This window comes from Sinohyriopsis cumingii, chromosome 1 (genome assembly GCF_028554795.1).
Source record: "Sinohyriopsis cumingii isolate HCF-2022 chromosome 1, ASM2855479v2, whole genome shotgun sequence".
Lineage (NCBI taxonomy): Eukaryota > Metazoa > Mollusca > Bivalvia > Unionida > Unionidae > Sinohyriopsis > Sinohyriopsis cumingii.
The window spans coordinates 7,803,625-7,817,977 of NC_142961.1; the positions used below are offsets into that span (position 1 = coordinate 7,803,625).

Here is a 14,353-nt window from a genome sequence, read left to right on the forward strand (position 1 = left end):
TATTAGAGTATGAAGCCAAATATTTCAATTGATTTGGTTGGCTTTTGAATTTACTATATTCCATCTACAGTAATTGTGTACATATAAGGTATTGTGCAGCAGGTAGATATGTTATCACTATTCCTTGTGTGCTTGTAGTTTTCAACAGAATAAGTTGTGAATATTTTACTTTCTTTTCAGTTAAAAGCATTGGGTTTCCCAGAAGGGATGTGTATTCAAGCATATTTTGCCTGTGAGAAAAATGAGGACTTAGCAGCAAATTTTCTCCTTTCACAAACATTTGATGATGAAGAACAACAGTGATTACTTGCAGGGAGACAGTAAAGAAAGCTTGCATTTTGGTGTAACAATGCTTAGAATGTTAATGGAGAATTCATTATGAAGATTATTTGCCTGATGTCCCACGTATAAAAGGTGAAGATCAGAGCCACCTTACTGTTTTAATGTGGATTATTTTTCAGTTGATTTGCTTTTCACATGAATTTTTGTGCAGTGGCCAACTGAAGCTATATGCTTGCCCATAGCATGGAAAAAGAGACATCTTTATATGGCTGAAACAGATTCTGTGAAGTAAACAATATTTAAAAAATCTGTATTTTATAGATTTGTTTCTGTATTATGCAACATATCATTAGCAGTGAATATTAAACAATTAAATAGTAGGGTCATAGTGCAAGGATAATTTGATTTAAAATCCAGTGTCAGTGAAGGATATGCATTTATATATATCCACACCATCTTTTACATTACAGTAATGTAGAGGAATGGTATGTGCTTATGTATCAATAATAATTTCTGTGTCTCTTGGAGTCTGGTTTCAGCTACTTCTAAGTTGAATTTTAGACAACATATTAACAAATTAAACTTAATAAAACTTTGATAGTACTTGTTTTAATTGTGTAATATGTATGAAATAGATTTATCAGAAGCAGCCTGCATTGGTACATGAGCAAGAAATGACCTGTGAAAAAAGGTAGTTGCCTAATAGAAATTAGTTCTGTAATAATTTGATGTGCATGACCTTAAAATGGGCTTTTAAGGACTATGATTATTTGGTTTAAGTGATCCATTAAGTTTTACAAGTCAGACTAGCTGAGGACTCCAATCTTGCGTTCCACTTTAAGAAGCATTTTTGGTGATATTTAAGTTTCATCCCATGATGCCAACACTGAATTCTTGCATCTTGGTGAGTACAATATCATTGTGTTAAAACAGATCACTGTGATCTACATTTCACACTTATGTTGGTTAGATTTTCTGTTGGTCAGTTTTTCAGGCATTGTTTGCCAAAGAATTGTGCAACTTTTCGTTCATCTGTTTCAGTGAGTTTGACACCATCTTACCAAAAGTAGATCACTGTGACCTAATTTCATACTATATGTGTTTAGGGTGCATTGTAATACAATAATGGAGGTATATTGTCAATTCTGTTTTATGAACACATTTCTAGTTTAAAGCTAACATTGTCTTTTTTACTTGAAAGTAAAACCAGACAAAAATATTAATTGGTGCTAGTATAAAAGAAATTATTCAGTGACAAAGAGCACAAAAATACATTTGAGTTGAGGTGTGAATGATCTGTAAAGACAACCAACATCAATTACTTGTCTGCATGCCGAACACACCACTACACCCATTGTTGAAATAAATTAAAAGATGATCTGAATAAATAAAAGATGACAACAGATCATGTAATAATTTCTCATTGCTCTTCACAACATTAAAGAGGTTTAAATGAGAAATAAGTTGACAGGATTCCACCTGCTTTTTCTGAGAAAATGTCATTTTGTTTCCTGCTCACACATAAAATAAATTTGAAAAGCACATTGCTGTACTTGTACAACATATCTACAACATGCAGTTAGGTTGCGTGTTGTTTAACTGATAGTTTAGTAGGTCAAAGAAATGGTGTTTTATGATCCGTGTTAAGTTTGGTACTTGTATTTGACCATCAAATTATTTAATAGTAATGGGACATGCAGTTGTCTTTCATTGGGCTTAATTATTGTTAGACAAGATTATAACTGCTAAAGTTAATTGCCACCTCCGTTGTACTACATTCAAACCATTTAATGGACTGCATCTACTTCAATTCATAGAAAAGAATACTAGATTGATCACTGTAACAATAATGAATATAATAAACAGACATCATTAGCTAAGGACAACAACATTCTTGATGGCTGTAATAAACAAAGCAAAATAACAACAACAGTGATGATGATCATGATGAAGATTAAACAATAACAATACATAGTAATATTATGTAGTAAGATATTTAGTTGAGGTGATCCAAACAAATTGTTATCAGTAATGGACATAACAGCAAATTGTCATATTTCCATTTGCTATAAATGTTACTTGTGAAACAATCTCATTGGATTCAAGCCCTGTCCATCCATCCATTTCCACATCACCAACTAAACCACTTAGTGGAAATTCATTAAGGTTTGTAATTATATTGTGCCAGTGGTAACCATCTGCGAGAGGGGTATCATCCCCTGGGTTCCCTGGGCAAGTCTAGTTAGTACAGACTAGGGGGAGGCAGATTTCACATGACAGCTTGATACAAGTTTACTTGTAAAGGTATTTTCTGGATAACTTGAGGAGGTGGCTGTTTAGCTTGGAAAATTGCATAGTTGATGTAACCTTAAAGGCATATTTTTCTGTAATATGGTTTATACTTGTATTTGGCTCCTTTATATTTTTGAGGACCAGAAGAGCTTATTGGGTGGTTTGTTCACTGCGCCTAAACTACTTGGAGAATTATGATAAAACTTTACACACACATTAGTCCCTTGGTCTAGTTGATCCTAAACGACAGTGGTGTAGCTTGGACATCCAGTATGGCCACCAGTTTTTGTTGAAAATCTTGCTGCTAATCCTCCTGAATGGATGGTCATATCAACATGTGGTTTTCACTAAAAATCTTGTCCAGTTGGTCTGAAATGAAAATGGTTCAGATCTGATATCCAGCCATCTTGGAAATCTTGTTATTGGTACAACAGAATGGAAAGTAATAATGACATGAGGTTTTCACCAAAAGACTTCTTATGAGGACTAGTTGGTCCTATACAAAAATGTCGTCAATCTGATGTCTAATATGGCTGCCACAGTGACCATCTTGAAAATCTTATCTGAATGAATGGTCATATCAACATGGGGTTTTGATTGAAAGACTGATAACGATGTCTAGTTGGTAATAAATGAAAACAGTGCCACTTAAACCTCCGATGTGGATCCATAGTGGCAACTTTGCAAATCTTGCTTTCACTACACCTAAGAAATGGCTGGCCCTTTTAGCATATGACGTTTACTGTACAATTTATTATTTGGTTGGTCCTAAATGAAAATTATGCTGTACACATATCCAAAAAGGCCATCTTGATAATCTTGTTTTCACTATTTCTGAATGAACTGAAAGACTTCTTATGATGTCTAGTTGGTTGTAAATGAAAATGGTGCTGATCCGGTTTCTAATTTGGTTACCACAATGGCCATCTTGAAAATCTTGTTATTGCTACTTCTCCTGGATGGCTAGTGATGCTGATATTGTGCTTGCAGTAAAAGACTTTTTTTGGTGTCTAGTGTGTCCGTAATGGAAAAGGTGACAACCTGATATCCAATACCAAGGCAGCCCTGTGGAAAATCTTGTTATTGTTACTGCTCCAAAATAGTGAATTACATCAACTTGAGATTTCCACAAGAAGACCTCATATTATTGTTTTATTGGTCCTACATGAAAACGGTGCCAATCTGACATCCTGTATGTCCACCACAGCAGCCAATTTGAAAATCTTTTTATTGCTTAAGAATATCAGAGATGGTTTTAACAACCTACATTTAAAAGGAAAAATGTTTTGGCCAGTACAGCATAGTCCCTTCAAGATAATCTTGTTTTGTTCAGTGTAAACCTAAGGTCATCGTAGTATACACATGGAAACAGATGCTTTTGCATTAATAGGATGAAGTCATCAGCTGGATAGTAATTACATCCTTCCATTAGTCAGTGCAGCCATCCCCAGCAATTTTGGTTTTTATAGGTTAACTTTACTTCATATTATTAAACAAATTTGATATGCTTCTGAATAGTTATTTTTGTTAGAATGTACTTGATTTTCAGCCTTCCAAGTCATTATTTATGGATTGTCAGGCCGTCTAACTGTGGTTTCTGCAGCACAACTTTACTGGGGAAACATTGGATTTCAGTTAAATTGGGCATGCAACTTCACACTGATCAGGCTCGAATAACTTTTATTTCCAGCATTGTGCAAAATGTACAGGATTACAGTCTTGGTTAACCAAGCCTCCAGACTTTGTTTTCTGCAGCGCAACTTTTCTTTGATTTGTTAAATTGCAACCAAATTTGACATGCCTTCATTTACAGGAGTTATGGCTCCTGATTGCCTGGGTACTTGACTTGTGTTAATGTAGCTAAACTTTAGACATATTTCTGAGTTCAGCTCAGTTTGGTATAGAGCTTTTTACTGATGAGACATTAAAATAATTTTATTTCTATCTTTCGAACACCACTCCAGTGGAATAAAGAGTTAGAGCTTCGGATGCAGGAGTTCGCGAGTTCAAACCCCGGCAGAGTTATACAAAAAGGCTTTTAAAAATGGCTAAAGCAGCTGCCTCACATAGCACTCAGCATTAAGAGGGTAGTTCTAGGACTGATCAGTCTGGTGTCATGATACTGTGACTGGGTGGGGTATGATGCCCCAGTGCTAGACATCACTATAAACTGCCACACTGTAGACATTGTAGCAATATGACTAAAAAATTGTTAAAGCTACATTAAAAATCCAAATCACACACACTGTCTTTCCACAACATCATTTACAGGAGTTATTCCCCTTTATAGCCTGGCTTTCTGATTTGGGTTTCAGTAGTATACTTCGATACTTTGACACCAGTTAGTTGGACAGTTCCTGGTTGCATCTGATATCCTGGTACATGATATTGCACAAAGAAGTTTAGCTGATGCCTGCTGTCAAAGCCACTCCCGTATTCTGGAATGTTTATGTGCAGGAAACTTTGCTGAAGCTCACACAAGCCCAAGATTGGATGATTGGCTGTGATACTTGGTGTAAACCTGTGTAATCCAAATTTAGTACATTGGGAGATGAACCTGACCAGTTCCGTGAGTCCAGCCTTGCTATAATTAAAGTTAACGGCTTGTCAAACTTTTTGGACTTGGCAGAGCTTGAGCTCAAGTTCAAAACCCAAAATGTTTGTAGAATATGGGCCTGGACAGTGCTGTGAGAACACTAATGTGTAAGTACCTAATTTCTTCTAAGAGCACTGATGATGTAATGTAGTGGTGGTCATTATAGCTCAGCTCAACTCATGATAGCATACGGAATTGTGGAAAAAAGAAAACTGGTGTACAGTTGTAATATAGGATTTTGATTTGATATAGCGACATGTTTTACATTTCAGTGATCTAATTTGGCAATATTACAGCTTGACATTGAGAATTTAAATAAATTTCTCATGAATTCAACCCAGTAAGAAAATTCATTGTTGAACATTGAGCAATAATTCATATATATTTTCAATGCAGTATAATTTATTGTACTCCGTTTGTAGTTTCATTGCATAGTGCCGTTTCCATGCAGTATTTTAAAAAAATGTAACTTTGTTCATTAAAGTTTTAACAATGTAATATACTCATCATAGCATGTGAAACAAACGTTATGCCAAAAATAAAGATGCATGCAGCTGACGTTACAAAAATCTTAAATAGATTTCAAGACTCCATCATCACAAACGTGAGTATCGCATCATGTTAGTATACATGTTGCATTATGGTGCAAGTTGTGCCATTAGACCTTACTGCATCGCATTTTCGTTTGGTTGAGCACATTTTTATTTAAAAAGAAAGTACTAATGCTGGTAACGTTACATAGAAGTCGGTCAGTCGTTTGCTAAGCATCATATGCAAACAAGTATTGTAGAAAAACAAAACAAGAAATGACACCTGACGAAAAGTGTATCATGTAGTAAATAAAGCATGGGTACTCCAAGGACTGATATAATCGAATGAAAACAACAATCTACCGTGGCGAGATTTAAAAAAATAAATAAATGCATTGTTTCAGCAGAAAATATTCTTCGCAATTGCTGGCAATCAAAGTTTGGTGTGGGTCCTGTTTGGCTGCAAAAAGAAAACAGGAGGCAGAGTTTGGTGGACCTGACAAAAAGAATTAAATCAGTCAGTCCAGTCCCGATACCAGTATGTACAACAACAACAAAAATCCAGAGGTGTTTGCAATTTGCATTTAAGCATATTATATGGAAGAATCTTGCTGTTTCCAAAGAAAACCAAATAGGTCAAACAATTTGTGTAAGGGAAAGTGAGGATGGACCTTGTAGTGTGATATTTGGTGTTGATTTGTTTGTTGTTCATAACACTCAGGTGTCTAGAGACAACTGGATGAACGTTAGCTATACCTGTGTTTAAAATTAAGTATGTGCATCAACTTCCATGCTTATAGTTGGGTTTATTGTGCATATTATGGACCCTTCTTTAAAATATATTTCAAATTTTACAGTGTTAAGTAAATCCAGATTCTTGAAATTTGTGACCTTTTCTCACAAAACACTTTTCCAACTGGAATTAGTTGTTTTAGGGTGACATATGCACCTCCCATAAGTCTGTCAAAGACCGATAAGGGCATTAACAGTGTGACATGGCCTTCACAAGGCCCAAATACGAGTACTTTTGAGCATATCTGGAGATTACCTCATGATGGTCATCACTGTAACTGGGCAATTCATACGTCTTTGCCACATCATTTTATACCAAAGAGAATCAGTCAGTTCGTGTATTCTGAGGGAATATAACAACGTCCTAATGAGCAAGTAAGTAAAATCCTTTATTTTTATTTCATTTTTACATAAAATTACATAGATTTCAGTCGCGGCATGATGTTGAGTAACACTGATGCAACGCCAATTTCATCACACGGTGTACACAAGCTTTTCTTAAATGTTTTTGTCCTTGATCTTTTTTTTTGCCAAATTAAAACAAGGTTCTTCAAAGTGCTATATACACATTTTAGATAGCATTTTCCAGGATATATCTCTAGTACCAGTGGCATATAAATGCCGTAATAACAGTTTATCAGCCCACTACTGGTGCGATGAAAAGACGTAATAAAAGAAATGAAGCTTATTTTACCATGCCAGTTTTTGCTTTGAAATACTTTGAAGGATTTCTTAATTTGCTAGACTCGATCTTTATGTCATTTATGACTGAATATTTTTCTCTAGAAAAATTCGTCGGGAAAATTTTTTAGAAAAGAAAATGAAGACGTCACTCGTTAAAAGAAGAGAAGGTAAAAGCGGATTTGTGCCAATGTCTGTTCGAAGTAGGAAAGTTAAATTATATTATTTTTAAAGCGAAGCCTAATACCTCGGAGGCAAGGTAAAATTTAACAATCACGTGAATGTCCTTTAAATCAGACTTAATAAAAAGCAAAAAACAAATTCATGTTTTGCATCAGGGACGAGAATTGTTATCGTCACGATTAAAGCAAAGTAAAACTACGAGTGTTTCATCAGAAATGTTGAAACGGTTATGAGAAATTGTTTGTTTTAGGAATTAGCGCTATGATTTAAAAAAAAACAAAACAACCTTAGTATTGTTTCTACTGTCCACTGCAGTCACACACTAATGACAGATGGTACGATATGTAACGTTTTTATGTATTTAAAGAATACGAGGCATTTATTCGGCATAAACCGCAAATACTATTCCAATAGCAAATATATTTCCTTGCTTGAGCTCAACACAGGCGTAATTATCAAAACGATGATCCCATAAAGAACGAGAACACATTAGCATTGATTGGTCGGCTTCTTGGCCAATGGTAACCATGCTTATTATTTTGAATCTCTTTAGGTCCAGATGTTTTACTCTTTCTTTGATAATTTCGCTCATGAGTTTACACTTGGATCCCATGTGGCTTGGGTCATACGTCTTGTCATTTATGTTCTCCTTTAACACCTGCAGAATGATGGCCTTGACCTTGCCCTCCATGAAATGATGGTCCGGCTCTAGCTTGTAAGTGTTCTCAAATTCTTGTATCACTTGGTTCTCTGCCGTGCCCGCACTTCTCTTGTCGCTCTGGTCCCCCTTGTGTGAGTGGGCATTGGAAACATGGTGATGGGGATGGCGATCCTTGCTGGACGTCGAGTGAGCGGTGTCCCTCCGTGTCAGTGTACCCGCACGTGGTCTGTGATGACCAGTAGTGTGGTGGTCTCCATGAGGCTGACCGTCGCCATGGGGATGGTGACCACCTTTGTGGTCAGCAAGTGGGTTATGGTCTTTGGCATCCTTTGCGTGATGATCTGTTGTTTCTGATTTTGTTCGCTTTCGATGTGGTGGACCTTCCTTGCCGCTCATAATTGTACGTTAGATCTGAAATTGCACAGACAGATATTAGGCTCAGGTGTGTATATAGGATATTTTAATTCATAAATGCTGATTATAGCTAATTTTAATTTCGTGCTTAGAATAATTTCAATACTGGTTTTAAATATTTGAATCTGATAGCTTGCTATAAGCAGTTATTTCAGTCTGAATCTGCAAGGAAGTCAATTCAGCAATGTATTATTTGTTTTAGTTCACGTTTCCCGTGAGAGCTGCTCCAATTTAAAAAAAAAACACATAAAAAACATGGTCTCCCACATACTTGAATGGTGTTAGTTCGTAGCTTGAAAGTTCTAAAAGAAGTCACTATTTTAGTGTTTTAGATGTTTTCTCAGATGCCTTGCGAAGAAATGCCGACACTAACTTGCTGTTAAGTCTTTTGACTTTTATCGTTGAAACCATCATATTTCAAATATAATCATTTCATATTTGCATGTTAACTAATCTTTTCAGTGACGTCGACATTAAAGGTTTTATTTAAACTGCATCAAATGCACAGACACAGCGATACTATATAGACAGAAGATATTAACACATTGATAAGTTTATATGGTCCTCATGATTTAAAAAAAAAAAGATTGTATTCGTTGGATAGGATTTACAGTCACGAATATTGTCTTGACCCCAGAACACAAGTATCAGCAATCAAACAAGCCCCCATAAATTAGTAGTCGAGCTTATCAGCTCACGTACACCTACAGCTGACATTTTTTCTCTCTCGCTATTATCAATGTCATGAGAAATGAAGTGTGTTGTCTCGCCATTTGTTCTTGTTTTAAAAAAGTTCTGTCTCCGCATTTTGTTTGTATATTTCATTTTACTAAGGTATTTAATACATTAAACCATCATTAGGTATAATTTTTACTCGCCATAACTATTGTTGCATAACGTTAAGTCCTTCTTGTTCTCTGGTGGCTAAATCAATTTTGGGGTAAATTCACGTATGTTATTTAAGGACAAGTACGCATTGACTGTCCCATAAAACTCGTTTTAGATTTTTATGCATCCTCAATTTGATTTCCTTTCCAACAATTTTTATAGTATCTAGGTATATAGGTTTATTGGTTCATGTGCAAAGTGTTGTATGTATGTTTGTAAAAAAATCGATGAAAATTAGACAAAGGCGAATTAAATATTTTACTGCACTGGTAGCGCTGATGTATATAGTTAGGTATGTTGTCGATATATATATATATATATATATATATATATATATATATATATATATATATATATATATATATATATATAATTCGCACATTCAGCTGAAATAAAGGAAAGAAAAGGTTCTATTATTTTGCGATAAGAGATTGAAATCTTAGAAATAATTGCGTGTATTGTTTAAAAATTTCTATCCAAATGTCTATTTGTTACGTTACCACAAGTAAATCTATGGAAATACGGATTCCTGTGATTTGGTGTGATTAACCTTAAGACACACATAAATAAATCTCAAGAGATAATTACTTTTTAATCCAAGTATTGATCAACTTGCATAATCTTTATGCAAATAACAACTGATAAGTAGTTTGTTTCTTGTTTCTACTTTGTAAACGTTGTTTCTTCATCAATATATTTCTTAAAAATAACCGATTCACCTCAAACTAAATTTTTATTAAATAACTCTATGTATAGAATTTGTTGTGGATTTGATAGTTTACAAAAGGAAGGTTTCAGTCGAGGCCAGGAGAATTTATAGAGTCACTATGCATTGATTACTGTTTGCGCAACACATTTCTGTATGTTTGGAGTTCTGCCACTTTTTGTCATGTTTAAAGTCTGTGGTGCTTATCTGAGCTCAGTACTTGTTTTTGTTATGGCGGCACTTGAAATAAAATTTTGAGCACTGGAGTTTGCGTTCAAGAATGCAATTGACAAAGAATGCAGTTGAGTGTATTCCGTTAAAAAAATTCGATTGCTAAATGGAAACTTTGCGTAACTGTTCTGCTATTTTCAAGTTAATCTTGTCAATATGAAAGCAATGAATCTTATATTACAAATATTTTATCTGTGAAGATAGCATATAGGGTCTTGTTGATTTTAAGGTAACTTAAACTGGAAAGCGGGGGATTTTTTTGATTTTTTTTTTGTAACTGTCTTGAAGAAATTTTATTGTGTTATTAAACAATATTGGAGTGGATACGTGTTGACTAAATCACCTTGGTACTTTCCTAGAACATAAAAAATGATCCTAAGATGACATTCATTTTGCTAAAGCTTGATAATATCTTAAAACCCCGTCAACAATACAACACATATAGCAACAAAAAAGAAAAGAAGTATATTCGTGTGTAATTAAGTAAATTACATGTAATTAAATGAGAGAGAGAGAGAGAAGAGACAGAGAGAGAGAGAGATCAGGAAAGAAGACACTTCATAGTTACAACCACTATTAATCATTTCGTTTTTTTTTTTATAAATTTATTACTTATAACATTATGTTCTTTTAAAAAATCTTGTTCTTTGATATTCTGAACATTGTGCAAAATTTCCAAGTTATTTCCTTACTTTGTTCGACGTCTTCTGTGAGTAATAACTCTAGAGTTAAATAAGGAGGGAGACCGCTCCGGTTGCCTAGTGGTTAGAGCGTCCGCCTTGGATGCGGGAGGTCGTGGGTTCGATCCCCCGGCGGAGTAATATCAAAGACTTATAAAAATGGTACTAACAGCTGCCTCGATTGCCGCTCAGCATTAAGAGGTTAGTGTTGGGACTGGTTGGCCTGGTGTGAGGATAATGTGACTGGGTGAGTCATCTTGCTACATGTCTGCGGCACGATGCCCCAGTGCTAGACGTGATTATAAACTGTCACACTGCAGACATCACAGCGATATGACTGAAAACTTGCTAAAGCTACGTTAAAAATCCAACACACACACACACACACACACACACACACGCGCGCAAATATGGAGGGAGTTGAAACGAAGAGGGAAAGAGGTGAGGTTTTTGAGTATTAAGAAAGGTAACAGAAAATACAGTGTTCAACACATTCATTATCATAATTCAACTTATTAATGATCATAATTCAACATATTCAATATCATAATTCAACATATTCTATATCATAATTCACCATATCCAATATCATAATTCAACATATCCAATATCATAATTCAACATATTCAATATCGTAATTCAACATATTCAATATCATAATTCAACATATTCTATATCATAATTCAACGTACTCTATATCGTAATTCAACATATTCGTTATCATAATTCAACATTCATCATAATTCAACATATTCAATATCATAATTCAACATATAAATTATCACAATTCAACATTCATCGTAATTCAACTATTCATTGTCATAATTCATATTGACATGGACATCAGAGGTTTAAATGGTTCACTCGGGGACGGTTGGATATCGTCGGGGTGAGAGTTCAGAGAGCAATCGTAAATGGGGAAAAAGATGTCTACAGAACTGAAGTCTAAAAGTGATTGTTTTGATGCTTTGGAAGTTGTGTAGTCGATATTTTGATGCCTCATGCCTCATATTGGAAGAAGATAGACAAATAGTTAAGTTATTTGATAATTATAATTGCTTAATAGTTAGGTTCTTGGATATTTATAATAATACATTATACACAGCATTTTCCTTTTCGCTTCCTTCAACAAAGTTTCACAACCAGTTTTCGTATAAAGAGAATCTTGTGAATACTAAATGTATAGACCTGTACGATTCGTGCAGTTTGATATATAGAGCTGTACGATTCGTGCAGTTTGCATTTGATGTATAGACCTGTACGATTCGTGCAGTTTGCATTTGATGTATAGACCTGTACGATTCGTGCAGTTTGCATTTGATGTATAGACCTGTACGATTCGTGCATTTTGCAGTTGATGTATAGACCTGTACGATTCGTGCAGTTTGCATTTGATGTATAGACCTGTACGATTCGTGCATTTTGCATTTGATGTATAGACCTGTATGATTCCTGCAGTTTGCATTTGATTTATTTTTCGTACCTTTCTGAATCTTGTTTGGAGCAATTACCCTGGACTTCACAAACGTATTCTAAGATTGGACGTATGAATATTTGTATATAGTTCTGCTGATTACTCTTTATATAGATTTCTGAAAAACATTTGTTTCTGCGTAAAAGTATGGCATTCTGTGTTTAATTATTCCAGTGTTAGAATTACTTACCCACTCACCCACACACACAAAGCAAATGGCAACGGAGGAAAAATCCAATTGATATAATGAAATGACATCCTGTATAAAATGGTTTTGTGCTTTTGAGTACATTGTTAGAAAAAGGAATTCCTCTGGCTCAGCGTTTGTAACAGGAATTTTCTGCTTACATATTTTCTAATTAAGTTTAAGTGTAAATGTTAACAACAGTTGAGTCTTTAAATAATGTCATATAATTCAGAGCAAAAACGGTTCATGTATGTATCTCATGACGTTAGGAAAGATGTGATACAAGGTCCCGAATTCCTACAATTCTTTTCAGAACGAAAATTACAAACATAAAACAAAACGTATAAGAAACTATATACATCCTATGCACATCAAATCTAGCGTGCTATCGAAGAAGCAAGTGAATGAGACTTTGGAAGTCCTTTGAGTCTGGTATGATTCTAAATTGGGTTTCTCGGGGACAACAGTCAGTCTGAGCTTCAGTTTTTATGGTCGTGGTCCCAATGTGTGGAGACAAATAGACCTCCATTAGCACTAGCAGCCTCGGTGATGCAGACTTGCCTTGTTAGGAAGACTGTAATGGTTATAAAAAGGGGTACACATTTCACTTCAGGGGGAAATTATTCATAATCATAATCCGATAATGCTCTGTATTAATAGTAATTTTGATGTATGTATTCTAACTAGCTTAAGATGGACTATATGCATTAGTTACATAGATACGTCAGTAGTTAGAGATTGGTCATGTATGCATTATTACTATGACATAAACAAATATCAAACACATGCCATGTGTAAGAAAGGTGTAACATATAACAGTGAATTAATTTTCTATTTATTTTCTTACATTTCGATACACAAAATAATACTTACCTCAAAATAAACTGAAAAGTCTCAGGTCAAGTATGCGATGAGCGTTTTCCTGACACTGTTTGCAGTAGCGTCATAAACCAGTCTATGTATTACCTTCTTTCAGCCAAGTCAACTGTCTTTTAATGCAGCCTTTGGTTGAATCACCTGAGAATATCTTGCTGTTCTTAGGTTGCTACGTTGTTAATCAAGGGGGATTTTAAGACTTGTTCGACATGTTCTGATTAGAGAAATAACAGCAAACGAAAGATAAAACGTCACTTGACTGTACGTCGGTCCGGTCAATTTGGAATTGATTTCAGTGTATCGATTTTATTCCTTGATTAATTGCCGACAATATTTGTGTTTCTAACTCTCTATCTCCACACCTGCCTTGTTTATCGGAGTTAATACTCAAAGATAGGTAGCAGAAAAACAGACCTAACATCATGTTGCATGATCGATATATAATAAACACATGTATAACAGATGTTGAGTTACACGAACTCAGTAATAGTTTATGCACTGTGCATTGCATGTGTATGTAGACATTAACTTTTGGACGCGTTGATTTATTCTTTTGTAAAAAGAATTCTTTATAAATGTAATTCGTGCTTACATTAGTAGGGACAAATGCATCAATGATAGTTATTTAGTCATATTTAATGAAGTACTTACTAAATAAACTTTGTCATTTAATTTTTTCCATGCCGTTGTATTTATCTAGTGAGGGCAATAGAAAGTACCGGTTCGCTTTTGTTCGATTTTTTATTATCTGCTGTATCGATCGTGGAAGGTTTTTATTGTTACAAAGGGCGAGAAGCCAAGAAATTTGTTCATGGCATCGATTACAAATTGTCAAACTACTTCAGTCGAAACTTTGATGAAACCAAACTACAAGTATTAT

The 14,353-nt window shown here is 34.8% G+C and overlaps 2 protein-coding genes across 2 annotated transcripts in view; one reads left to right on the forward strand and one right to left on the reverse strand.

Moving 5' to 3' along the window:
* LOC149806378 (lysine-specific demethylase RAD23B-like) overlaps positions 1-878 on the forward strand; it is a 42,182-nt gene extending 41,304 nt beyond the window's left edge. Inside the window, exon 9 of the mRNA XM_089952364.1 lies at positions 181-878. Within this exon, the coding sequence (XP_089808490.1) occupies positions 181-303 (123 nt within the window). The 3' untranslated portion in view covers positions 304-878. The remainder of the gene's footprint in view (positions 1-180) is intronic.
* A 5,982-nt stretch (positions 879-6,860) lies between these two features.
* LOC149806380 (dynein light chain Tctex-type 5-like) lies at positions 6,861-13,754 on the reverse strand. Its single transcript, XM_089952378.1, has 2 exons — positions 13,471-13,754; positions 6,861-8,428 (listed from the first exon to the last, which is right to left on the reverse strand). Exon 2 carries the CDS (start codon positions 8,411-8,413, stop codon positions 7,736-7,738), a length of 678 nt encoding a protein of 225 aa, XP_089808504.1. The 5' UTR covers positions 8,414-8,428; positions 13,471-13,754; the 3' UTR covers positions 6,861-7,735.
* Positions 13,755-14,353: the final 599 nt, after the last annotated feature.

Coding starts and splice junctions, on each gene's coding strand:
- LOC149806380 (XM_089952378.1), bottom strand. CDS start 8,413: ATGAGCGGCAAGGAAGGTCCACCACATCGAAAGCGAACAAAATCAGAA.